This window comes from Alosa pseudoharengus, unplaced genomic scaffold, assembly GCF_046254945.1.
Source record: "Alosa pseudoharengus isolate Yale_2024_CS ecotype anadromous, Long Island Sound unplaced genomic scaffold, YU_APseudo_1.1 YU_APseudo_1.1_scf_5, whole genome shotgun sequence".
NCBI lineage: Eukaryota > Metazoa > Chordata > Actinopteri > Clupeiformes > Clupeidae > Alosa > Alosa pseudoharengus.
In genome coordinates this window covers 6,221,267-6,247,972 of record NW_027468837.1, presented here as the reverse complement: position 1 = coordinate 6,247,972, position 26,706 = coordinate 6,221,267, and the positions used below count along the sequence as shown (strand labels likewise).

Here is a 26,706-nt window from a genome sequence, read left to right as displayed (position 1 = left end):
TCTCCCCACCCCCTCTCTCTCTCTCTCTCTCTCTTTCTCTCTGTTTCCCTCTCTTACCCTTGCCTTGTTTTGTTCCTTGTTTTGATTGTGCTTATAATATGAAGTATGCTCATAAGTAAACACAAACAAGCACACAGCGGTCAGTAAGTCTAGACAAAGATATGCACTCAAAGTGTTGCACAGACACACACACACACACACACAAACCAGGGTTTTCCTCTCTCCTGTCTATGTGCCTCTCTCTTAATGTTCATAGGAAATGGTGCATCAGAGGTAAGAACTCTTGTATAATTTAGCCCTGTGAAGTGGCTTGAGTATTCAGTCGTATTTTTAGGATGTTAAATGTTTGAGTGAGCTGAAATTCAAGTTATGCCAAATTGTCTTGCTCTGAAAGCATGCAGCTATTATGCAGATACTGTTGCTCATGCAGCTCCCTTAGACAGGTTTCAATATCAGCCAAGGCCAGCTATGCCAAGAGCAACACCGCACACAGTTCTCAGAGAGGGAGAGAGAGAGAGAAAAGACGAAGAAGAGACAAGACTCTAGCGGCAGATGAGATACACTCCCAGTCGTCTCTCTTTCCCTTTGTCAGCTGTTATAAATCTCTGAATTCATAATTAATGCCTGTGAATTTCTGCACCTTTTATTTCTCGCTGGCTAAAAGTAGGCTAGCAGCTGTCAAATGTTTTATTTTTACCTCCTCCTCCACATGTGACATCCAACAAAGTTCCCCCTGAAGCGCAAAACTAGTATCTGCGCCAATTCATCTCTCCCTCCGTCTCTTGGACCAAACGTGGACACAACACCGGGTCCTCCATGTGGTTTCTCTTGCCGTCATGACGCTGGTGACATCTGGAATCCCTGTGAAGCGCGCGCACATCTCGGCGCTAATTATGAGGTTGGCCTCTCAGGTGCGCCCTCGGGTGCGGAGATGTCAGAACGCTGTTTCCTGGATGGCTGCGGTCCACAGCGTCCAGACAATTAGCAGGCCAGGCCTTGCTATGCTTTTGCTTAGCTGCTTTTGCTCTGCTCCGCTGCTGTCATGCTTTGACCTCTGAAGTGCTGACATGGCTGGTCTGCCAGTCATATTTCTTTTTGTCTTACGTGTGTGTGTGTGTGTGTGTGTGTGGGTGTGTGTGTGTGTGTGTGTGGGGGGGGGGGGGGGGGGTGTCCGTGGAAGCAAGTGATTTCAGTCCATCTCCTTCAGATGGGGGTGAAAGACACATCCGCCGCACACTCATGGGGTGACCATGTGAATGAAGTGTGTTTGTGCGTGCAGGTGTGTGTGAGTGAGTGTGTGTGTGTGTGTGTGAGTATGTGTGTGGGTGTGTAGGTACGTCTGTCTGTGCATACTGTACGTGTGTGTGTATGTGTGTGTGTGTTCGCATGTGTGTGTGTGTATTTGTTTGTGTTTGTGTGTGAATGGCCTTGACAAGACAATTTACAGCTGGGCATATCAAATGTCTGTCGCTCCTAAAAGAGTGGTCAAAGAGAAAGGTTGTCGGGGAATTGACATCAGTTTCCAAAGCAGGCTGCAAGCCCCTGCGAGACCCATCCGTGACCCCTGTTTAAAGAAATTCTGACTTCATTAGAAACACGTTAGCCTGAGAGTGGGCCAAAGACAGTTAGTAATGTGACAGCAAAGCATCGCCCCCCGGAGTCACCGTGGGCAATGTGTGTGTGTGACTCTGTGTGTGCTATGTGTATGAATGTGCCGCTGTGTTTGAAACGACACTGTGTGTACATGTGTGTGTGTGTGTGTGTGTGTGTACAGTATGTATGTGTGTGTGTGTGTGTGTGTGTTTTCGTGCAAGCTTACATGAGTGGGCGTGACAGAACAGAAAGTGACTGCATCTCAGTCAGGTCCAGAGGCCTGCAGGGCCACACAGTGAGCGTGGGAGTGAACAAACACTACCCACCACACACACACACACACACACACATGCACACACACATGCACACACACATGCAGGGCCACACAGTGAGCGTGGGAGTGAACAAACACTATTCAACACACACACACACACACACACACACACACACACACACACACACACACACACACACACACATTCACACAGACTCACACGTTCACATGTTTTCACAATCTCACACAAACAAACCACACAAGCACTACTCACACAAGCTGCCTCTTCCTCTCTCGCTTTCTCTCTCTCTCTCTCTCTCTCTCTCTCTCTCTCACACACACACACACACACACACACACACACACACACACACACACACACACACACACACACACACACACCACACACACACACCACACACACACACACACACACACACACACACTCACCACCCAAAGAGCAGAAGAAGATTGCATACTGATCTGTCTAGATCTCACACTTGAGTCACACAGACATATCTATGGGAGTTCTGTGGAGAAATGTGAGTGGGTGGAGAAAAAGAGACAAAGAAAGAGAGAGAGAGAGAGAGAGAGAGAGAGAGAGAGAGAGAGAGAGAGAGAACGAAAGAGACAGTTGGGGAAATTAACAAAAGTGCTAGAGTTAGACATTCAAATAAAACAAAAATCAGGTTAGACGCTAGATACATGAGAAGTCAGGTGAGATACTAGAAAGACTCTGAGGTATCTAGGTAATGATAGACCCAAGAAATGAAAAGTCCTGTCTTTGTGACTAAACCGGAGGAGTCCTAAAACACAAGCCGCTGTGCTGCAGGTTATGTTGTGTGTATAGTGCATTAGTCTTTGGCCTAGATATCCTTGGCAGGAGCAGCCTTCCATTTACAGTTACAATAATCTGTGCACACTGTGGTTTTGTTTCTCATGGGAGTCTATCAAGTCTATAAGGAGCAGTGCTACGTTGCCCACACTTATGTTTAATAGCTTAATATGCACTTTTATCCTGGAGTGTGTATTTGTTTCTGTATGTCAAACTTTGTCTCCTGGGCGATGGTAGCATAGTGTATCCTGGGTGGTGATAGCATAGCGTAGTGATTCAGGAGCGGGGCTAGCATGCAGTTGCCTGAGAAGTTGTGGGTTCAATTCCTGGCTTCCACCCTTATGCCCTTGAGCAAGGCAACCCTGAGTCGCTTCAGGGACAGTGGCCCTTGTAATATAATTGACATGTAAGTTGCTTTGGATAAAAGTGTCTGCTAAATGAATAAATGTAATGTAAATGTATAGCATACATTTATCAATAAAATAAACATTACACACCCACATACAGTACATGCATACAGCATACTGTGTATGGGTTACATATATATATACTGTATACACACATACTGTACTGTATATATGATGAACCTTACCTAGTGCACACTGAAAGAAGAGGTCTTCCTCCTCTGTCATTGGTCAGGGCAGCAAGGGGGGAAGTGTGTCCTTGTGCATCTGTGAGTGTGTCCATCAGCAGTCTGACCCACACTTGTCTTGTTCTGTTCCTCGGCAGCTGGACAACCTGGACGAACAGGCCGCTCAGATAAGACGAGAGCTGGACGGACGCCTGCAGATGGCCGATCAGATCGCCAGGGTGAGTCACACACCAGAGGGTGATCGCTGCCCACAGTCATACACCACACACACACACACCCACACACACTAAACCCCCCCCAACCACACACACACACCCACACACACACACCAACATACCCCCCCACATACACACACATCAACACCAATTACAATGCTCCTACACACACACACACACACACACATTGCAGAAGCACTTAACAGCAATGCAATCAGTCTTTTCGTTGAGGTTGAGTGTGGTTAGTACAGCACTTGAAAGAAAAAAATATTGAAGTGCTTAATCATAGTGATTAGCTTTTCAACACCATTGATTTTTATTGACTTTTTTGTCCTTTTTCTTTTTTCCACTTTTGATGAATGAAAAAAAAAACACAGGCTGCGAAGTTCCCCAAGTTTGTGTCTAAAGAGATGGAGGCCATGTATATTGAGGAGCTCAAGTCATCTGTCAACCAGCTGATGGCCAACCTGGAGAGCATGCCCGTGTCAAAGGGGGGCGAGTTTAAGCTGCAGAAGCTCAAGAGAGGACACAACACATCAATCATCGACATGGGCCAGGAGGACGAGAACACGCTGTCCAAGTCTGATGTAGTGCTCTCCTTCACACTGGAGGTAGGCTGGGCCAAGGCCACTGTGCCAGGAGCAGAGATGGAGAAGTCCTGCCATGTAATGGTTCTACCTGTGCGCTTAACACAGATGATTTCACTGATTACTTGATCTACCTGGCTTAAGAGCTGTGCTAATTAGAATCAGCTGATTAAGTGAATGGTTGGAACAAAAATGTGGCACGAATTTTACTTTCTAAAGCCGGACTTTTACACCTCTGGCCAGGAGCACATGTGTGTGACTAGTGGCCCCGTAAGAGAGCTGTCATGCTGTATAACAGGGAGCTACACAAGCCACTTCAGTTTAAAGATTTTACAGCAGTGTCATGTTTCACCTCTCCCCTAAAACTACCTGACTCTACCAGAAATATACTTTAGTTTTTTAAATTAAAATCATAAGAATCTCATTTAGAATCATGGACTAGTGCTTATGCCTAATGCTTTATCCCCATTTTACTCTGTACTGCACAAACTCTCTTATCTCTAAGTGGGGCCTCATTGAAGGGGAAAAAAACATTGCTTTGGGATGTTCAAGACAAAAAACACAGACAGACTTAGATGTGTTTTTTTGTCCCTGCCATCCTGCACTAATATTAGCAGACATTCACAGCCTTTTCTGTCCCTTCCGCTCTGAGGACACAAAGTTGCCATCCTAAGTAGTTTTCCACTAGTGTCCCATTTGTCCTGACGATTGTGAATGGAGCACAAAATGCCCAACCTCTGTGTGCCCAGTCAGTCACTCTGAATGGCTACAAAATAACATGAGTAGCAGGGTCTTCCATTGACCAAGAGGATTCTCCCAACATTACCCGGGAGCATGATGTTGACTTCACTCAGCACTGTGTTGCTTTATATAGAGCATTAGTCATTGGAAAAGCCCATTCTCACACATAGTAAGACATAGCCAAGCAGCATACATAACAGACTTGCTTACTATCGTACAGAGTTTTTTTAAGTGTTGTTTTAACATGAATAGAACTGTTTGTTTCTGTGAGGCAGACAGCAAAAGGCATACAGCGTATTGCTGTGAAATATAAATAGATTCACTGTAAAGTATGCGATATGTCGAATGAGTCATGATAAATATACAATCACTCTCTGACTTCTTGTACACAGTTGCAAAATCTGCAGTGTCCAAGCGACCAGCGTCGGTTTGTTGATAGCACCTATTCTATGTTGAGTAATGGATGGCCAGTTGGGTCTGTCTGTGAGAGAGACACCACCTGCAGGCACTCTCCTCCATCTCCTCCCCCTCAAAGAGCGCTCCTTTCTCTGCGCTCTGCGCGTAGAAGACAGTGACATTTACAGTGCCGTCTGCCAGATGCTAAATGACATCCCTCTCAACGCTTTTCTGACAGATGATCTTTGAAAATATTTGCTTACTTTGCAGTTCCGTGCCAGCTTGCCATGCGTACACCCATACACAAACACACAGAGATTTGGGAGTAATTATGCCCTTCACTGTTCAATATTCCTCCCTCAGCATGGGGGTGTAACTCAGAGGGGTGATTACGGGGCGCTGCACAACAGTGATTTAGGCAGATTTCCTACTGCAGCTAAACCATATGTTGTACCTATCCTTCTGGTGCTAGATCTAGTCAAACACAAGCACAGTCTGATAGGCTACGTGCACCAAAGGCTCTTCAGGTAGCTCATTCATTTCCAGTGGACCATTAACTGTGTTGTAACGGCATCTTCTGTTATATCCGACTCCTTACATCTTCACTCTGACACTGAATATCTTGTTTGCCCAATAATAACAATTTGAACAAGCGCATAGATCCTTCTTTATCGTAACATGCTGATTCACTAGGTGCATTACCCAGCTGGGTCCATGTAGACACTAATTACATTATCAATAGCTGCAGGTTCAAACACACCTGTCTCCACCGGAAACAAACCAGCTCACAGATACAGTAGCCTTTTGTGCACGTAGCCTGCAGTGACAAGGGCACCTTCTGAATTAAGCGACTAACATGCATTTTCTTCTCCTCCCTTTTCTTTGTACCTTTATTGAACCATTTACAACATGCAATGAGAACATGCAATCAATCAGTAGTTTGACAGTGGATTCAGCTGATTTGAGTTACATTTTTTAAAGTGGACAAGAGGACAACATACACTTAGTCAGGTCATTCTTACCATAGCATGTGAATGATGTCAAGTTTTTAATGACAGATTCAAGGTATAGAAATGATCTAAAGGGGTTACTTGTAATGTGAATGTGACACTAGTCTAGTGGAAGACTCAGTGGTGTTATGACTGTCACCATTCACCACCTTCATAAGCTTGATCTACAGTATTGTTATTGTATAGGATAAAAAACATTTTCATGCTCTTTTTTGCTCCAAGTTGAATAAACAGTTGAGCACAATTTTAAAGTATTGTAAATACTTTGGTTGGACTCAGATTTAATATTAAGGTTATTTTTAAAATGAAAATGAAAATCACTCAAGTACAATGAAAGCCTTCTGCAGAGCAACAGTAGAGCTAAAATGGATGATGTCTGCCTTTACCCCCCACTGTTAGAGCGCATTTTGTCTTTTGTTGGCAGAGAACATTTTCAGGTGAGTATTTTACAGGCTTCAGGCTTGTCTGACAGGTTGTTTTCTTCTCTTTGACTCGCATTGACTTTTTTGCTGTGCATTTCTCTAATGGAGAGCTGAGTGAACTCGGCAGTGTGACTGGGAGGCTTGACTTTGCCTCTATGCTGCCCCCTTCAGGTGGTCATAATGGAGGTGCAGGGCCTGAAGTCGCTGGCTCCCAACCGCATCGTTTACTGCACCATGGAGGTGGAGGGGGGAGAGAAGCTGCAGACTGATCAGGCCGAGGCCTCCAAACCCACGTAAGCCAAACCACTAACACCACTCCTGTGGCCACATGATGTACACAACACTCTCCTCACACCCACTTATTCTGCTGACTACTGGGAGATACATCTCCAACTTATCCATGAAAACACATGCTACAGAAAAAAAAACATACCAATTTCTATAAGGCTTGCAGTAAATGTATCCATTCAAATTTAAAAAATGCAAAACTTAATTGTCAGGAAACACATGGTTGTAGTAATCAGGGTTCCTACGCAGTATGGAAAACCTGGAAAAGTATGGAATTTGATGTTAGTAATTTTCAGGTCTGGATAAGTATGGAAAAAAGAAACAAGGGTTTGGAGAAATATTTGTGTTTCCAGACTATTACATTTGCAGTACTAATCACTTCACTCAGGTCATAATGAACCATTCCTACTGTTGTGTAGCTTAACTGTCAGTCCCCATCGTCAAGATACAACTATGATACAACTAAGATACAACTAAAAATGAGGTGATGATGATACAAGCTAAATGGATGAATATTAAGTGTCATTTTTTAATTCACTTCAGTTGTCCATACCTTTGTTTTCACCGAGTTATCCCAAACCAGAAGTGGCCGCAATGTCGAGAATATGGTCAGAAAAATCTAACGAGAATTTTGGAAATTTGAGTATGGAAAAAGTATGGAATTTTGAAATGGAAAATGTGTAGGAACCCTGAGTAATACAGCATTCAATTGCTACAACTATTATAGTTATACTGAGTGCTTGAGTTCCATATTTCCAGCATCAGACACTTATGTTCCCATAATGGAATCCACAGACGGAAATGGAACATGATGTTCTATCAAAACACAGGTGTAATGGAACGTAAATGCATGTCATGATAATCAGCTGCACTTCAATCCACTTAGAGTGAGATTGTTTTGTTTCACGGCTCTGTGGAGTTGTGGTGGCAAACACTGAAACATGAGTGTAGAGCCGAGGTATCCTCCTGACTCTGAGTCCCCTCACCCAAGCCCACGCGCAGGCCCGTGGTGCCCTAGCGTACATTAATGCCTGGAAGTGAGTGGAGAGTGAGATGATTTGCGTGTATCCAGAGAGAAGGAGCCATCAGCCCAGTGGAGTCAGACTGTGGAAACAGAGCCAGAGTGTGTGTGGGGAGAGCTGCAGAGCTGCAGGAGAGAGTGAAAGGGGGAAATATGCTCTAACAACAACCAAGCGTCCATTTTGGATGATAACGAGTGTACATTTTCATTTTGGGACCAAAATGACATATGCATTTACAATTGAATAGCATATAGCATAGTCTTTGGGAGCCAAAGTCAAAGTAAATCACTCTTTTAAGGTATTAACTAGGCTAAACTATGCTACTATTGAGAGAGTTTCGACAGACAAACTGAATTATTTTTACCTTTGTAAATTTAAAGAAACGGTATAAAAATCACATAGCTCTTCTTCCAGTCACTGCCTTCTTGTGTGGAGAAAGATTACTGAATTCGGCACAAGCTAGAGTTCAGTAATCGACTTGTACAGACCCTTCACAAGATGGCTGTGACCTGAAGAAGGCAAGGCAATGCACTGACTGTATGAACTGCCCTTTTTATACCCTTTCTTTACACTTTCAATGGTAAAAATACTTGAGCTTGTCTGCATACAGTAGACTGCACTGATGAAGGTTGTTTTGTTATCATCCAAAATCAGATTGATGTTAGACCAGCATTTCCCTTTAAGACACCCTTGGAAATACTGAACAATATGCAGTCAGTACTCAGTACGTCTGTGGGCTACTCTCAATGAACTTCCATGAATAAATAAAGGTTGAATGAATGTATGTATTTTCTGTGTGTTTGTCTATGTGTGTATGTATCTGTGTGTGTGTGTTTATGGAGTGGGTGTTTCTGTGTGGGCATCTCAGTGGGAGTATGTTTGTGTCTGTTTGTTTGTTGTGCTTGTTTCGGAGTGAGCTCCTGATCGGGATTGTCCTCGGGACAAGCAGCGCTTGTTCTTCAGTAGAGCCCAGCAGTGCTGCTCGGGCCCCACCCTCCCAGCCCCTGCATGTGTGTGAGATGGGGAGCTATTTTGGGACCCTCACAACTCCGTCAGTGGTTCAGGTGCCAGTTTATAATGAGCAGGGAGAAGGGGAAGGGAGAGAGACAGAGCAAGAGAGAGAGAGAGAGAGAGAACGACAGGGAGGGGGGATTAGGAGGAGGAGGATGAGAGGGGGATGAGGATGGAGCGATGGTGAAAAAGAGGAAAGAGGAGGTATGGGAAAGAGAGGGATAGGAGATGGGAAGGGGGAAGGGGCTCAGAACACAGCCCTTGTCTCCTCTCCCCAGCACAGCCATCCAGGCGAGGAGAGGCTGATTAGAACGCCGTCCCAATGGGGGCAGACTGAATGGAAGAGAGAGAGAGACCCCCTCCAGCCATCCTGGAGAAAAGTGACATCAGTGGCACAATCGTCTCTTTTATTAAACACAGACATACAGACAGAGACACTCTCCTACCCCCCCCCCCCCCCACACACACACACACATACACACACACACACACACACACACACACACACACACACACACACACACACAAGCACACTGCATCACTCTTACACCATCCTTCATAATGACAGAAAACCTTAAGGACTTCATCTGTGCGTCTAATGGCACTCATTAATACACAATACCATTCTCTGTGGCCATACTGTAGCACACAGTGCACAGTAGCAGTCCAGTCCAGTCCAGTTCAGTCAGGATGCCACTGACAGGCTTCCTCTGCTGAGCCCCCCACTTCCTGCTTTGCACAAGGTGACCTTGAGAAGCGCGAGCAGCACTCCCACCACCGTGGCCAGATTTAGACGGCATGGTGGCTGTGGTTTTGTTCCCATTGTGCTCAAGCCTGACTGCCTCTCCTGCCTGATGCCGGCTTTATGGGCCTCTACAGCACTCGGAGGGCGCAGGGTGATAAATAGATGGCCGTACTGGTTTGCCTTTGCCAGTTTATTTATGCTACTAATGGTGTACCAGAGCCACTGGCTGTGCCTCCACCTTCAGAGGCACACTGCTGCAGAGAGGGAGAGGCAGAGAGACAAACAGACAGAGAGAGAGAGAGAGGGGGAGGATAGGAGGTAGGGAGGGAGAGAGAGAGTGGTTTAGGAGGGAGGAAAACATTCTTCACAAGCTCATCTGAGCTAAATAAACATGGAAAAATGTATACAAAGCAAGAAAGGTGTGTATATGACACTAAGAAATCTTTCATCTCTATAAGGACATTGAGGAAATCTGTCTCTGTCTCGCTTTTTCTCTTTCCCTCCTCCCTTCTCCTTCTCTTCCTCTCTCCTTCTCTTTCTTTCTCTCCCTCCCTCCCTCCCTCCCTCTGTGGGCAGAGCTGTGTGTAGCGGTTGCTTGTGCACCATCAGCACTGCGTTGTCCCTGTTTGTCTTTAAACTGGCTCCTCCATGGGAGCTCCCCGCTTCCTATGAGCCATCTGCTCACGCGAGTTGCCCCTGTGCCACCCAGCACCACACCACAGCTCCCCTCCACCCCCACCCCAGAGTTGCCCCTGTGCCACCCAGCACCGCACCACCCCACCTCCACCCCCACCCCAGAGCCAGAGGCACCTGCCCAGGGCCTGCTCTCTGCCGCCGGAGCAGCACCTCCGTGGAGCCCGGTGACACCGGGCTCACATTCTGACACCATACATGGGTCAAGGGGCAGCTACTGGGCTCATGCATGATATTTTTCAATTATTAACATGTTTTTAATGGGAAATTAAAAATGAACAGTATCATATCCAGTTTCAAAGAAACCTGGCAGATCAGGTTAATTCATTGGTGTCTATTAATCAACACAACCCCCTTGAGACTGAGAATGAAGGAAATGTCATGGACTAAAGTTAGCTTGCTGTTAACTGTGTAAATGACACAAGCCAGTCTTGGACGCGTATCATTCCAAACCCACTGGCATGTGCTATCTAGCCAGGGCAGATAAATCATCACACTGTACCCTGCATTTTTCTGCTGAGCTTATACTCTTATGTAATGTGAGTTGGAGGCTGTTTTGTGCTACCTAATTAAAGGCCAGTCCACTGCTTATGTTTTGCAAAGGCTCAGAATTGCTCAAAACACAAACACAAAAACACAAAGTGTGCGAGGACATCGCGGTCAGTCGCTGAAGCCACGCTAGTGGGCCCTCAGTGGCATTACACTGACATGTTGACCCTCGCTGAGTGCTGTTGCCCCCGTGTGTGACCGCAGTGTGCGCCTGGTGGCGCGGTGCTCAGCCAGTGCTGGTGGTCGTGGCTGGAGCGCCGGTGCTAGGGGTGACTTTGTGTGCGCCTCTGCGTCCCTGCAGTACCGCGCTCCCCTCGCTGCCAGGCTGAATTCGTCACACTGCCGCTACTTGGATGCGGCTCACAGAGCTCCGCGCGCGCGGCAGGAAGATAAATCACTTCCCTCCACCACCACCGCCCCCCACCCTTCCCCTCTCTCACTCACTCCTTCCCTGCATGGCTCTGTTTCTCCTTCTCTCATCTTTCTCTCTCGCTCTGTCACTCCCTTGTTTCCTTCATTGCTCTGTCTCCATGTGTTTTTATACCTATAGCCGCTTTTCATCCTCTCTGTTCTCTTTATTTTACACTTTCTCTTCCTCTCTCTCTCTCTCTTTCTCTTGCCCCCTCCCTCTCTGATTCTGCCCCTGTTCCTTTTCCTACTGTCCTCCTCTTATCGTCCTGCTTATTCCTCTGCTTCTCTCACTCTCCCATTTCTTTCCGCCTTCGCCTGCTGTCTGTGACACGTGCTGCCTGTTTCCACGGCAGCTGATGAGATCACATGGTTCCCTCCTTCTTATGGGTGCCATAAATCTTACATTAAGGCTTGATGTGTGTTTGTGTGTTTGTGTGTTTATGTGCATGTGTGTATGTGTGTGTCTGTGTCCTTGTGTGTAGTAAATGTGCATCTAGATGTGTACATCTTCTCCAAAGTGTGCTTATCGGTGTGTCCCTGTGTTATTGTGTTCTTACATGAAATAAATATGTACGTAATGTATGTGTATTACAGTACGTGTGTGTGTGTGTGTGTGTGTGTGTGTGTGTGTGTGTGTGTGTGTTTGTTTGTATTTCTGTGTGTGTGTGTGTGTGTGTGTGTGTGTGTGTGTGTGTGTTTGTATTTCTGTGTGTGTGTGTGTGTGTGTGTGTGCTCTGTGTATTTTGTGTGTAGAAGTGTAGTCGGGAGTATGGTTATGGGATTTGGCAGACACGAGTGTCCAAAGCGACATACAAATAACAACAATACAATACCGGTAGTTACATTTAACAGTAAACAATTTAAAAAGTTGGTAAGACTACATTAAGGAGAATAGTAATAATAAACAACAATGTAAATTCAATTAATACCCTAATGAAAATAATAAAACTACAATATGCAAACCATAATGCATAAGAAACGCTTAATAATAATAATAATAATAATAATAATAATAATAATAGTAATAATAATGTTGAACAGATTGCCTTTAGGCCCCTCTTGAAAGACCCAAAACTATCACGGGAACGGAAAGCACTGGGCAACTCATTCCACCAACATGGAACCACTGAGGAAAAGAGTCTTGAATTTGACCAAGCGTTTATGGCTGGTCCACACAACAGACGCACATCAAGAGTATGATCAGTAGTCTGTGAGGGAGCGGCCAGTGTGTGTGCTGTGGATGCGGCTGTGCCAGCATGGGAGAGCCAGCATGAGGTCTCATGGAGTCTCAGTCTCAGCAGGGATCTGTAGCTGGGGCTCAGCCCCCCGAGATGAACACTCAGGACCGCTGACACCTATTGCACCTTTCACTCTTAAGAGCCTTGAGAGATGGCTTGTACCTGTGGAGCTGCTTGTGTGCATATGCGACTGTGCGTGTGCGTGTGTGTGCGTGTGCGAAGAAATTTGATTGGCGGATTCGAATAAAGAATTCAAATGTGTGTGTGTTCATGTGCGTTTGTGTGTCTGTGTGCCCTACTCACTACTGAAAGTGACAAAAGCAGAGAGAGAGAGAGAGAGAGAGAGAGAGAAAATAAAACATCATATGATTGCTGGCCTATGCTGGAAAATAACGTCAAGGGTTGACTTGATATGTATAGACATGGAGCAATAATAAGAAATGAACTGGACTGTCCATTAGATGTAGTGTGTGGCGTGTTGTTGTCAGTGGAGGCTCCAGTGTTTGTGCCTGCCCTGCCGTGCCAGCCTGCCTGAGAGAGTGTGTCGTGTCGTTCTGTTTCACAGCTGGGGGACTCAAGGAGACTTCACCACCACACACCCTCTCCCTGCTGTCAAGGTGAAGCTTTTCACGGAGAGCACTGGAGTGCTGGCACTCGAGGACAAAGAACTGGGCAGGGTAATGTAGTCACACACACACACACACACACACACACACACACACACACGCACACACACACACACACACACACACACACACACACATACACATGCACATGCACATGCTCATACAAAACTATACAAGCAACTAAACATTCTTTCTCTTTGGTCTCTTTGACCCTCATTTTCACTCTAGCACACACACACACACACAGACACACAGACACACACACACACACACACAAAGAGAGAGAGAGAGTGAGAGAGAGAGAGAGAGAGAGAGAGAGAGAGAGAGAGAGAGAGAGAGTAACCCTGACAGTAAATCTAAAAAAGACAAACATTATGATATTCCAAAAGGAGCCCAGATGTCAGGAACACAATGATACCCTTTCAATCTAGGCAGCACAGCCCTAGATCACACGATGCAGTACACTTACCTCGGCTTGATCATAGCTGCATCGGGGAGCTTTAGCATGGCAGTGAATGTTCTAAAAGAAAAGGCTCGCAGAGCGCTATATACAATAAAAAGAAACTTCTAGAACATACCGATTAAAGTTTGGTGCAAAATATTCGACTGTGTTATCCAGCCTATTGCGCTATATGGAAGTGAGGTATGGTATCCACTCAGTGTGCACAGCTACACTAGATGGGACAAGCATCCTGTAGAATCCCTACATGCAGAATTCTGACGATTAATTTTAAAAATCCAATAGAAAACACCAATGCCGGTAGGGCAGAATTAGGCAGATTCCCATTGGCCATCAACATACAAAAGAGAGCACTTAAATTCTGGATGCATCTCCAAACAAGTCCCAGAGACACACTGCGTTTCATCACAGCAAAAACTCAAGATCTGAACCCCGACAAGAGTCCTCTGAGTCAGCTTGTACTGAGACTAAGTAATCCCCCTCTAACAAATACTAATAGTAATAATAAGGTGAGGTTGAGACGGTGGTGCACTTTTTTCTTCAATGTAAGAAATATGAACATATTAGAGATACCTACTTCGATAAATTTACCAACCTAATCCCGGAGTTCCGAAACCTGGGAGAACAGGAAGTACTGCCTGTCTTACTTGGACAGCAAGGACAGACAGCAGCTCTTGCTGCTAAATACAGTATGTCACTGAATGCCATAAAGCGAGGGACAGTGATTAGACACTATACACACTATACACATGAAATACCTACCTCAGCACAAACACACACACACACATTTATATGTATAAATGTCTTATCTATCGTATGTTCTGTATTGTATTGTTTGATGTCCTGCTATCAATCAATCAATCAATCAATATATACTCTTTTGATCCCGTGAGGGAAATTTGGTCTCTGCATTTATCCCAATCCGTGAATTAGTGAAACACACAGTGAGGTGAAGCACACACTAATCCCGGCGCAGTGAGCTGCCTGCAACAACAGCGGCGCTCGGGGAGCAGTGAGGGGTTAGGTGCCTTGCTCAAGGGCACTTCAGCCGTGCCTACTGGTCGGGGTTCCAAGTCCGAAGCGCTAACCAGTAGGCCACGGCTGCCCCAAAGCTGCCAATGCAAAGAAATATTTGTCATGCCAATAAAGCTACCTTGAATTGAATTGAATTGAACACTGTGCATCTACATATTACAGATATGTCTTAACTGCTATCTCACCTCTCTCTTGTATTCCCAGTTTCTGTGACCTTTTTGGCTTTAAAAGCCGTTTTTTACTCAGTAAACTCATAACCAGTCATATTTGCAGGGTTCATGGTACAGACAGAAAGATGAAGGTTTGGAGCCTTCCTGGCTCTGCTTTTGACGTTTCTGACATCATTAGGTGTCAGGATTTACTCCGGCACATCAGGCAGGGTTTCAGGAAGCGCCGCCTGGAGCTGTCACCTTGCTGCGTTGACCTTGGCGGTGACGAGGCTCTTTGATCCCTGGCTGCTGCCGCTGAGGCAGCCTCCCTCAAAGCTCTTTAGCTCGGCAAAGAGAGCCAGATTACTCTGACTCATCAGGGACAGAGCCGTTTCCTTGCACTCTCTGCTCCCTCACTCTCTCTCTCCTTCGCTCCCTCTCTCTCATTCACTCTCTTCCTCTCTCTCCTTCTCTGTCTCTCCTCTCTCTCTCTCTCTCTCTCCCTCTCTCCTTCTCTGTCTTTCCTTCTCTGTCTCTCCCTCGCTCTCTCCCCTTCTCCCTTTCTCTCATTCACTCTCCCGCTCTCCTTCTCTGTCTCTCCTTCTCTCTCTCTTCCTTTCTCTCTCCCTCTGTTGTGCTCTTATTTGCTCTCTGATCTCTTTCACTCTCTCTCACACACTCTCTCTCTGTCTCTCTTTCACTCTCTCTCTCTTCTCCATTCTCTCTCTCTCTCTCTCTCTCTCTCTCTCTCTATCACACTGAGTGTCTGTCCTCTGATGGCACATCAGAAAAAAGTGAGCGACAAGCGCAAAGGGATGAGTAAAAGTTAATTGAGTGTTCTGAATCTGGCAGAATGCTGACTGGGAACATGAGCATATCAGCTTACACCAGACCAGTAAAAATGCCCATCACGCAGTTATATTGGGCCTTGCGTTATCATTTTAGTCCACTGACAGGGCCATTGGCAGTAATTACTTCCTTTATTTTGCTCTCATGATGAATGCTACAATGTCACACCGACCTTTTCCATTTAATCAATTAATTTTTCATCTAATATTATATTTAGATGAAATGGTAATTTTCCCTATTTATGAGATTTACAGCAAGAGTCTGACTAACCAAACGATTTGTTTTGTAACAGGTTGTTTTGCACCCGACCCCAAACAGCCCGAAGCAAGCCGAACTTCACAAGATGGCCCTAACGAAGGCCTGTCCCGACCACGACCTGAAGATTAAGCTGGCTGTCCGCATGGACAAACCACAGAACATGAAGCATTGTGGGTAAGGAAAGAAACAGGATTCCTGTCCCGTACATAATTCAGTTTCATGACGCTCCTCTGTGTCATAGCCTCCTCTTCTCTCCTCTCCAGCCTTGAGAAGATGGATAAGCTCTGTAATGGTCCAGATAGCATTGCTTTCTGAGGGTTATTACTAAAATGTGATTACTGCCATAGTCATTTCTTCAGTTCAGAAAAGCACCAAGGACATAATTATGATATTAAATATCTTCATGGTTACCTCTGTGACATATATGCTTTTGTATTATGCAGGTACTTGTGGGCCTTTGGGAAGAACGTGTGGAAGCGCTGGAAGAAACGTTTCTTTGTTCTGGTCCAGGTGAGAGGAAATGCCGACTAGATACAGTATGTCTTCAGTGAGAAAACAGAGTAACTTTGCTCAATCAAACCTGTGACTTTTAGAAGTGCACAGGCCATGGCCTCGACCTTGCCTTGAGAAAACAGCTGCCGTCCCTCACTGTTACCACACAGGAGTGAGTCAGCATTTGGTGCGCTGTGGAGGATGGTGTTTTGTGTCTCGTCTGTGTGCTGTTGTGTGTGTGTGGTTGGACGAGGCTGTTCCATCAGTCACGCTGTGGGTGCTCTGCTGCAGGTGAGTCAGTACACCTTCGCCATGTGCAGCTACAGAGAGAAGAAGTCGGAGCCACAGGAGCTGCTGCAGCTGGACGGCTACACTGTGGACTACACTGACCCTCAGCCAGGTACGGAGTGCTTAAGAAGCACACACACACACACACACACACACACACACACACACACACACACACACACACACACACACACACACACACACACACAAGTGTACATGTATAGAAAAACTTTCTCTCTTTCTCTCTGCTTGTCTCTCTCTCTCGCTCTCTCTTTCTCATCCTGCATGGCACAGGTCTGGATGGAGGCCGTGCATTCTTTAATGCTGTGAAGGGGGGAGAGGGCGACACAGTGATTTTCGCCAGTGATGATGAGCAGGATCGCATCCTATGGGTGCAGGCCATGTACAGGGCCACTGGCCAATCCCATAAGCCCGTCCCACCCACCCAGGTCCAAAAGCTCAACTCCAAGGGAGGTGCTTCTGCTCAGATGGATGCTCCTATTTCTCAGTTCTGTAAGTACACACGTTTAGTCAAGCCCAGACATTATTACTTTTAGTATTATGCCAAACAGCCCTGAATGTACAAAGTGGTCAAAATCATCTATTAGCATAGGTCAGTATCTCATGTATACAGTAAATGTTTTAGCTTTTACTATTACCAGTTTTAGTGGGACATTTGTACAACATTAGCATGGTTATTGTTAATTAGCTGCCAAAAAATCATTGCTCCAGAATATAATCAGTGACTGTTAATAGTTTTTTTTTTAATCTATGATTTGATGTGCACATGTATACACACTCAAAAATCTACCCTAAGCACTTATATACAGTATACTCATACTTTTAGGCTCACAAACCCTTAAATAAATCTCTCTTTTTCATAATGCCTATGCCCACTCCCAGTCACAGCCACTGACACCCACATTTCCACACACATAAACAGGCATCCACCATCAAGAGTGGCGTATGTACATCTCGTGGTCATGACAATGTGTGGTGGTGGTCACGTTTACGTCACCTGTTCGAGCACTGCCATCCCCTGTGTTCCTGTGCTTATTGGCTGCTGCACCTTCAGAAAGCTTTGTGTGCCACTCAGTTTCCAAAACCTCCCCGGAGGAAAGGAAGGAATAGAAAATCAAGCGAATGATTGGATCAATCCATAAACCCTCAAAATGACACCAGAGGTTTTTCCTTTTCTGTTTGTTTGTTTGGTTTCGTTTGGTTTCCAGGCGTCTGTCAAGGGCCTAGATTGTTTACTCAGGCAGGTCACTGTCTCTCCTTAACCATGCTGTTGCCTTGTGCTTTTAGCCCTCTGATCAGGTAGCAAATGTGAAGGTAAGACAGTAAGGACTCTCATACCGTGTCCTCTTTTGTCCTCTCTGACACCAAAGAGTCCTTCTGGAAGTTTCTCAACTCTGACAGACCATTTTGGTTGTCAGTGGCCCCCAACAATTAGAATCACCTGATCTCAGGCTTAAGGTGTAGGGCTTAAATGTTGCAGCTGAACCATTAAGATTGAGTTACTCCTTGGCATGACATATTAGGAGCAGTTGTGGTGATCTGTCTGTTGTAGAGGTATATAGTACCTGCTGCTTGAAGTACATACAGACACACTAACTGCATTTAGTCCTCTGTAGATTCAATAATAGATCCTGCTATTCTGAACCAAACGGATGTTCTTCTTCTACCTTTTTTGGTGTGCATCCTTCAACTTCATCTAAAATCAATGTCTTGTTTTATGTCTGTTTCTTTTTTTGAGACAGTGGGTTGTAGATACAGACGTTTTTTTGTAGATTCACCAGTGAACAACCTTCATTCGTCTCAAAATAATCGTTTAGATTTATCACAAGAGCAAAGATTTTTAAAATATATATATATATATATATATGATATTCGATGTAGAGCCCAGTTAGATCCACATGGACAAGAATAGAATAGATACTAACCAGTCCTATTTATGGAATCTACACCCATAGATTCTCCTGAGTTTCTTCCATTGGTTTTTGTCCAGTATGTGAGCGTTTTTTGTGGTCAGTTGATTCCCTTTTGAGCTGATGCCATTCAATTCCTCACAGTGGTACCGAAACCCCTTCCTCTGAAACAATGTGGCCAAGGGTACATGTTTCACCCCTTTCCCCACACACACACCCCTGCTAGTCTTGAATGGCACAGAGCCATGATGAAACCACACGTACCCACCTCAGAACTGGCCTGCAGGGGATTTCCTGGATTCTAGAAAGCTATGAAGGTTCTGGAAGATTCTTACATATTCTTCATACAGATACATTTTGAAGGTTATTATATTATACTTTACATTGCATTACATATGTTGTCTTCCAGCGGGCATATACAATAAGTACCTTATATGATACGATATATCATGAAAGGATCAGTATTATTTGTAGATGTAGCAATATTTGTGGCAGAGATTTGTGGCAACCACAATACACTTGTCACAAGCATTTGTTATGCACCCAGAATGAAATGAAATGTGAGTTTAAAAGGTCTCAGTGGTTTGATAAATAAATTTGCCTGTTGCCAAATAGTTGGCAGCACTGGACTGCATTCCAGACAGCAAATCAATAACCCTGGGTGATACTTATAAATTACACAACTATTGTTTGTGTGCAGTGTTGTCTCTGTTAAACGAGGAAAGCAGCCTACATTAAAAAAAAAACATGTTAAGGCTGTTTTTTGCACACAAAACATTTCATGAATAAAAAGTGAACCAAGCTGATGTTGGCTCAAAAGCACCTTCATAGATTTAGATATGTAGATACTGGCATCCTATACCAAGTGGCAGAGCAGTGGATGTTGAACGCCGATTCTTGAGGTAAGTGTAGGTGCCAGTATAACCATTGTAGTTTGAATTTTGAAAGGGAAGCCTTTCCGGTTTTATGTTAATCTGCTAGATATACAATTCAAATAGCAGCATGCATTCAGATGGTATGTCTATGGCAGAATCCAGAGAAAATCCCCTGCAGTACAGATGTGTGAAATGTAGGCCTCTCCACTGTCTTCTTACAATCTCTCTTTCTCTCTTCCTATCCCTCTTTCTTTCTCACATACAGATTGAGTTTCATTTACACTTTCTTTCTCACTGCCTTTCTGTCATCCACTTTCTTGCACTTATGTATCTTCTCATTTCTACATCCTCTCTTCTCTTCCCTCGTTCTTGCTTTATCTCTCCTCTCCCTCTCTCTCTCTCTCTCTCTGTCTGTCTTTTTCACGCAAACAAGCATACAAGGAGCCAGGAACAACACTAACAATCCACTCACACAAGCACTCTGCACTGGGGTGTTGGTTTTCAGGGTGTCGTTCTTCTGTTGTGTTGTTTTCTCTCTCTTTCTATCCTCATGCTTTGCTTGTGACCCTTCTTCAGTATTGCAGCTGCTAGGTCAGGGTTTTCGTGTCTGCTGTCCTGCAGCCTTGTTGCTAGTCTTTATGTTATTCTGGTTTGTCCCTTCTTACCCTGCTGTCTTCTAGCTGGACTCAAGGGTAAGTGCTTCCCTGTTAGCCTGCACAGGTCAGATAATCCACAACGATTATCTGACACATGCAATGTGCTTTTTTACCTCTGTATAAATCTCTCTCTCCCTCTTCCTCTCAAACTTCGCTCTCATATTTCTTTAGACCACTGTAGATTTTTTTCTTTTCTTTTCTTGTTTTTCCCTGTCATTTAGCCAGTATGAAATTTGAATACTCGTAGGCCTCTCATTGTTGACAGACTCAGGATGCATGTAATTTGATTCTCAGTTCTATCATTTGGCTTAGATGATGATAAATCTTTTTATTATTATTATTTTTAGTTGCATAATTGCCTTCTCTCTTCGGTGTTGAAATCAGTCCTGAGGAGGTTCTCAGGGTTGTGAGCCATTTGAGCTGAAAACAAAATGTCTGCCTTGTGAGCATATGATATCAATACTGTACATATATAGTCTGTTCAGCTACATATGCAAAAGTACTTATGGATTTGGTGGGTATAGAGGTGAAATAAAATTAGGAAAGCATATTGATTTTGTAGTCCAATTAATATCTAGATTTGTAAGTCATTATGTGCCTAGATTTCCAAAATGCCCATATGAGAATTACACAAGATGTCTATGCTGTGAGTATTTGCTGTGAAATACTATATGTTTGTCTATGTATTTAAAGTAATAAAAAATATATAATAATTTCTTCAAGATAGGAGCAAGCACACAAATGCATATGCCCAGGTAGACCATGCTGAATGGCCAAAACCTTATTGTGAATGCTTCTCTTCTGGGCTCAATTGCCCTTTTTCTCAATTATTCATCCACCTTCGGATTCTACCGCTCATGAGAGTTGGCAAATATGTACGTGGAGTATTCTGAATGCCAATAAGAAGGAGTCTCTCATGCCGGTCCTCCTTACCATGTAATACTCCCGCTTTGAAATGCCCCTCACCCCACCCCCCTTACGAGTAGTTGGGCCTCTCTGTTAGTCGCTAGCCATGATGTAGCACAGTAGATCCCCCACCTTTGCCTCCTAAGAGGGAGAGATGTCTTTTGTTTTACGTTCGTTTGACTGCCCTGTCATTTTGATTGCCCTGCCTGTGTAGGAGAGCACCAGTGTCATGTTATCCATTTCAGTGGTGGAAAGACAGGAATTTTGCTTTCTATTTTCCTTTTGTTCCTTTTTTTTCACCATCTCCCAGAGAATGAAACCGTTTTTTAGCCTCCTTTGGCTACATGCTAAACCCATGTTCTTGCACCTTCAAAAATGTATTGCTACCCTGTCCTAGATGGACCACTGTAGTGTCTTGCCTGCTGGTTAGCTCTGCAGTAATTATGAACACTCTCCAACATTCTCAAGTATTGTCAACTTGCAAATGGCCTTGAGAAAAGGAATGCCTAGAACGTTAAAGTAATTGAAATGTTATGTGATCTCAAGTGAACAATTAAAAAAAATACAGTAACAGATCTACAGTTTGTGCATGACTTTGGAAATCACAGTGTCCAGTTGCACTGTTTCCCCTGCATGTAAGTCTACACTATCATCAAACATCCACTGAATTGTACCCATTCATAGTGGCTACTGTTCAATCTGTCCATATTGAATGCAACATGTTAACAGACAATTGATTATTTTTCCTGTTGACCATTCCCTCTGATTTGGACAGTGTAGTGACTGGGGAAATCGGTGTTTGGTTTTTCAGTAGTATTAGGGCTCAGAAATTGTTGCATTGCATCAAAAATAGACAAGTCCAAAAATGCCTTTTCAGCTCTGTCACATTTTAAAAGCACACTTCTCTCCTTTTTCAACTCTGCTTTCAAATCCTCTTTACCCTCTGGCAAACCTCTCCATGCAGTCACAGTCCCCGCTCCCTAAGCTTGATTTTAAACTTCTCATCCTTGACTTACTAAATCTTTGTGATATTCATCTCTTGTCTTCCTCCCTCGTCAGCCCTCTCTTCCTCCTGCTTCCTCTTTCTCTGTTTATCTTCCCTCCCCCTCATTTCCTTCGTGCTTCCCCTCAGAATTCCTTTCATCTGTCAGTCTTCCTCTTTTTCTCTCTCTCTCCACCCCCCCTCTCTCTCTCTGTCTCTCTCTCTCTGTTGCTTTCACCCCTCCTCTCCATCACCTCTGTTCTTCTTTTAAAACCCACCCCTCCCAATGCTTAGTCCTCCTCATGCAGTTCCAGTCACGAGGCCCTTCCAGACACACGTCCACTTGTCCACACACAGAAGGCTATGGGATAGGGTGGGGGACCGTGGGAGGGTGAGAGATACCTACTCCCCAAGACTCAGACTACCCTGGCCCTTTTTTTTTAGCTTAGCGCCTAGGTAACAGGTATTTGTCCTTAGTGTGGTCAGCTCATCACCCCCCTCTGTCCTCGTTCGGTCCACTGTGATGACTGAAGTCATTGTTGTCCAGTCGTCCAGTCTGTTACCATCGCTGCACCATTCACAAGCATCCATTACGTCTGTCCTCTTGTCAACTTCAGACGGACGAGACGAGAGGTCACTCGCCCCCAAGTGATGTGACAGACTCCTCTTCACATCTCTCTCAGATGGGATCTGAATGACCTCAACACATCAGCCTTACTGCTCTAGCACACTAACAGTTGAATGAATCTTAAGCAGACAGTAACATTGAATGAATCCTAAGCAGACATCACCTTATTATATTACTCTTAATCTTTAAGCAGCTTTTAGCTCTGTTTGTTAAATGAGTATACAGAATTGTGCCAGTTTGCATAATACACTAGTTCACTAGTTCATTATTGAAATAGTTTGATCTTACAACTTACCTCTTCACAACACAGTCTTTAGCTCTCATTGGACTACCTATTTGATTGTGGACACTTATGATTATTCTTCTTATTATTCTTCTTATTATTCAGTCCCTAGCTAAATTAATATTATTTTGGCAACCCCAAGACATTTCAGTCCACTGTGATTGGGTAGATTACAATCCACTGAATTTCGGAAGCATTGTTCTTCCACTTTGATTTTGCAATTTTTGTCTTTCTTTTTTCTTCTCTTGGTGAGACAGCCTCAGTGGCAAGTTGGTCTCACTTTTGCCAAATATTTGGCTTCCTTCCATTTTCCGTCCTTGACACTTTTCCAAGCGCACTATTCAACCCTACGCCAGATTGAGAGACATTCACCAATCATGAATGGCAGAATCTATTGTGTACACACATGACTGAAAATTAATTGGAATTTCAGCATTAATCCAAACAGGGCACACTCTACAGTGATCTGATTGGTGATCTTACACAAATACTCCACAGAAGGTAATCAGTGACAGAGACAGACCAGCACCCCCCCCCCCCCCCAAAAAAAAAAAAAGCTCTGCATGCGCATCTAGACATCTAGAACTACAGCGGAGGGGCTGAACTGCTCCCAAGATTTGGCCCAGTCAACCACATCACCACCCCAGCTCAATCTGACTTGAGACTCTGCTTGACTCTGCTGCAAGTTGACAATGTACAGCAATGTGAACATTTTCTTTGGTTTGCCATAGATTGTAGCGAGCAGCGACGCCGGCTGTTGTTGTGCTGAGGCAGAGTGAATGACGCTCCTGTACTGTGATGTACTGACTCTCTCTCCTCCGACCCCACCCCCCCCCCTCCCCAACCTCCCATCCCGTCCGCCCCCGTCCCCTCTCCTCCCCCTCCTCCTCCTCCACCTCCTCGGGCGGCTTCATGGCCGGGCAGATGCAGACAGGGCCCAGAAGCATGGCATGGACGAGTTTATCTCAGCTAACCCCTGTAGCTTTGACCACGCCGCGCTCTTTGAGATGGTCCAGCGCCTCACCCTGGAGCACAGGATCAACGACTCCTTCGCCAGTCTGGTGAGTTTGGCGGTTCAAGTCATGGGTGGTAGTCTGGGGTGGAGGGCTTATATTGTCATATGGAGTCTGGTCATGACACGAATGAAAAGGGCTGACGTCAGTGGAAGTGATCTGTTGCTGCTCCCCTCTCATGTTTCACAGGGATGGTTTAGTCCTGGCCAGGTGTTCGTTCTGGATGAGTACTGCGCTCGGAACGGTGTGAGAGGGTGCCACAGACACTTGTGTTACCTTGGCGAGTTGCTGGGGAGGGCAGACACTGGAGCCATGATTGACCCCACCCTACTACACTACAGCTTTGCTTTCTGCGCCTCCCATGTCCATGGCAACAGGTACAGTGTTAACAAAGATTGTGTGTGCAGCCTTGCTCAGAATGGGAAGATTCCAGGATTCCAGATTCCAGGAACTGACTTGAGAAAAGTGTAATGAGCAGCGTACAGCCGTATATTAGGGTCACAGACAGTGTTTTCGGTATTCATGAATGTGCTCAGTGTATCTGCTGAATGCACGGTAACTAAGGCATTCATTGTTTGGTTTTTAGACATTATGTCCAACCCAGAAACTCAGATGAAGCACCCAGACGTCTGCCATTAAAATAGCCCAGAGTGGTTATATTTGTCATAGCACCAGGTGCAGGCCACAGCAGACCAGACGAGTTCCAAACGTATCATCCCCATGCCGGCTTGTCCTGCCCGGTCACAGACAGCTAGTAGTACCTCAGTGTTTTAGATCAGGTTCAACACATTTTTGCTTTTGTTTGTTATGCATGCTTTTTCCCTGTAGGCCCTTTTGACATTATTTTAATGTTTGTCCATTGATTTAATCCATCTCATTTTTTCATTATGGTATTATATTTATTATGCATTGCTTTTGTTGAGGAAAATGAATCCATTGTGCATAGTTTGTTTGTTGTCATCTTTTATTTCTCAATTTATGTTATGTTGTCTTTCTTTCTCTGCCCCTGCCTTTAGTTATTAGTGTGTTTTGCTCATCCCAACCTTGCATTCCCTGTAGTCAGAAAGAGAGTGAGTCGCAGGGGTCTAAATGTTCTAAAGTGGGGAAAAGAAAAGCATCTTTTAAAAAGAGGAAATCTAAAGCTCAACAAGGCCCTCTGCTTCAAAGGTAAGGAGCTCTGTACCACAAAGCAGCTATACAGTGGCTGATGGTAAATCTGTTTGACCTGATATACTGCCAACTGATGTTGTGTACCATATGTATATCTTGGGGGTCAGCCGTGGCCTACTGGTTAGCGCTCGGACTTGTAACCGGAGGGTTGCCGGTTCGAACCCCTACCAGTAGGAACGGCTGAAGTGTCCTTGAGCAAGGCACCTAACCCCTCACTGCCCCCCGAGCGCCGCTGTAGCAGGCAGCTCACTACATCGGGATTAGTGTGTGCATCACCTCACTGTGTGCTCACTGTGTGCTGAGTGTGTTTCGCTAATTCACAGATTGGGATAAATTTAGAGACCAAATTTCCCTCACGGGATCAAAAGAGTATATATACTTATACTTATACCATAGATAAGTATGATAACGGCATCAATCAAAATGAGAAAAATAAGGATATCTAATGCAGAAACAGTTTGTTGATGTAGAAAAGATCACTCAAACCTTACTAGTAATTCTGCTCACTAGCCTAAAGTCATTAGTGACACTTAATTAACAGTGTGTTTGTCACAAAAAGACACATGCAGTGGCGGATTTAGCTATGGGTGACATGGTGATGAGAGAATGTGGGCACCTGCACAAAAAAAGGCAGAATGGAGACATTTGCGCAGTCTTTTTTTGAACTGCTCATTTGCACGTTGTGTTAATGATATCACAATGCTGTCACCATGTGGGCGTTAGGTAACCGTGTCGGAGTAAGTGCTCTGATCTTGTTTGCTGCTGCCTGGGAGGGTCTCTCACTCAGATGTCCGAGATGGGGAAGGGGATAGGGGTATGCTGACCTGAGGTATCCCCACCGACGGCCCGGGGGACGGGGGATGAGATGATAAGAGTGGGCAGAGCCCTCACTGGAGTGGACGTCAGAGGACACCAACTCATGAGATGATGCATGATGGAGTATGGCAGAGGCCAGATTCAGGAGACCTCAAACTAAACATCCTAAATGAAACAGTTTAAGGGCAATTCCACGCAGAACTGTCACATCCATAACGCCAATACAATGCCATGGTATGGTATGATGTGAATGATGATTACTTAAAATTTGAGCATTCACTCTTCTTGGTTATAGAACTTACATGAAAAAAAAATGTAAAAAAAATCATTCGCATCATACAAATACAAAAGCATTTATTTGGCGTTATGGACTTTTTTAGAGGAATTTTAGATAAGGTAATGCCTTAAAGTCTCAAAATGGTACAACTGCTCTTACTGGTTGTTTGTCTCCAGTTGAGTGTATTGCACACAGCCCAGGGTGCCATACAAGCTAGAATCGTCACTGGGCACACAACGATGTATACATCTATACACTGTGCTTTGTGAAATGCTATTTGGGTAATGTTTAACGTGCTGAATGTGCTTGGCATACTGTTAACTGCTATGGTAAAAGCAATAAATGTCAGAAATGAGAAAATACTTTCATTACTGGCATTTGGAAAAGATC

At 44.7% G+C, this 26,706-nt stretch overlaps 1 protein-coding gene across 1 annotated transcript in view; it reads left to right on the top strand.

Moving 5' to 3' along the window:
- The window catches only part of LOC143103753 (calcium-dependent secretion activator 1-like), an 83,720-nt gene that overhangs the window by 32,935 nt on the left and 24,079 nt on the right, over positions 1-26,706 (top strand). Inside the window, exons 4-14 of the mRNA XM_076267562.1 lie at positions 3,432-3,512; positions 3,887-4,120; positions 6,837-6,958; positions 13,188-13,299; positions 16,034-16,173; positions 16,443-16,509; positions 16,783-16,891; positions 17,074-17,292; positions 23,965-24,101; positions 24,243-24,430; positions 25,113-25,220. Of these exons, the coding sequence (XP_076123677.1) occupies positions 3,432-3,512; positions 3,887-4,120; positions 6,837-6,958; positions 13,188-13,299; positions 16,034-16,173; positions 16,443-16,509; positions 16,783-16,891; positions 17,074-17,292; positions 23,965-24,101; positions 24,243-24,430; positions 25,113-25,220 (1,517 nt within the window). The remainder of the gene's footprint in view (positions 1-3,431; positions 3,513-3,886; positions 4,121-6,836; positions 6,959-13,187; positions 13,300-16,033; positions 16,174-16,442; positions 16,510-16,782; positions 16,892-17,073; positions 17,293-23,964; positions 24,102-24,242; positions 24,431-25,112; positions 25,221-26,706) is intronic.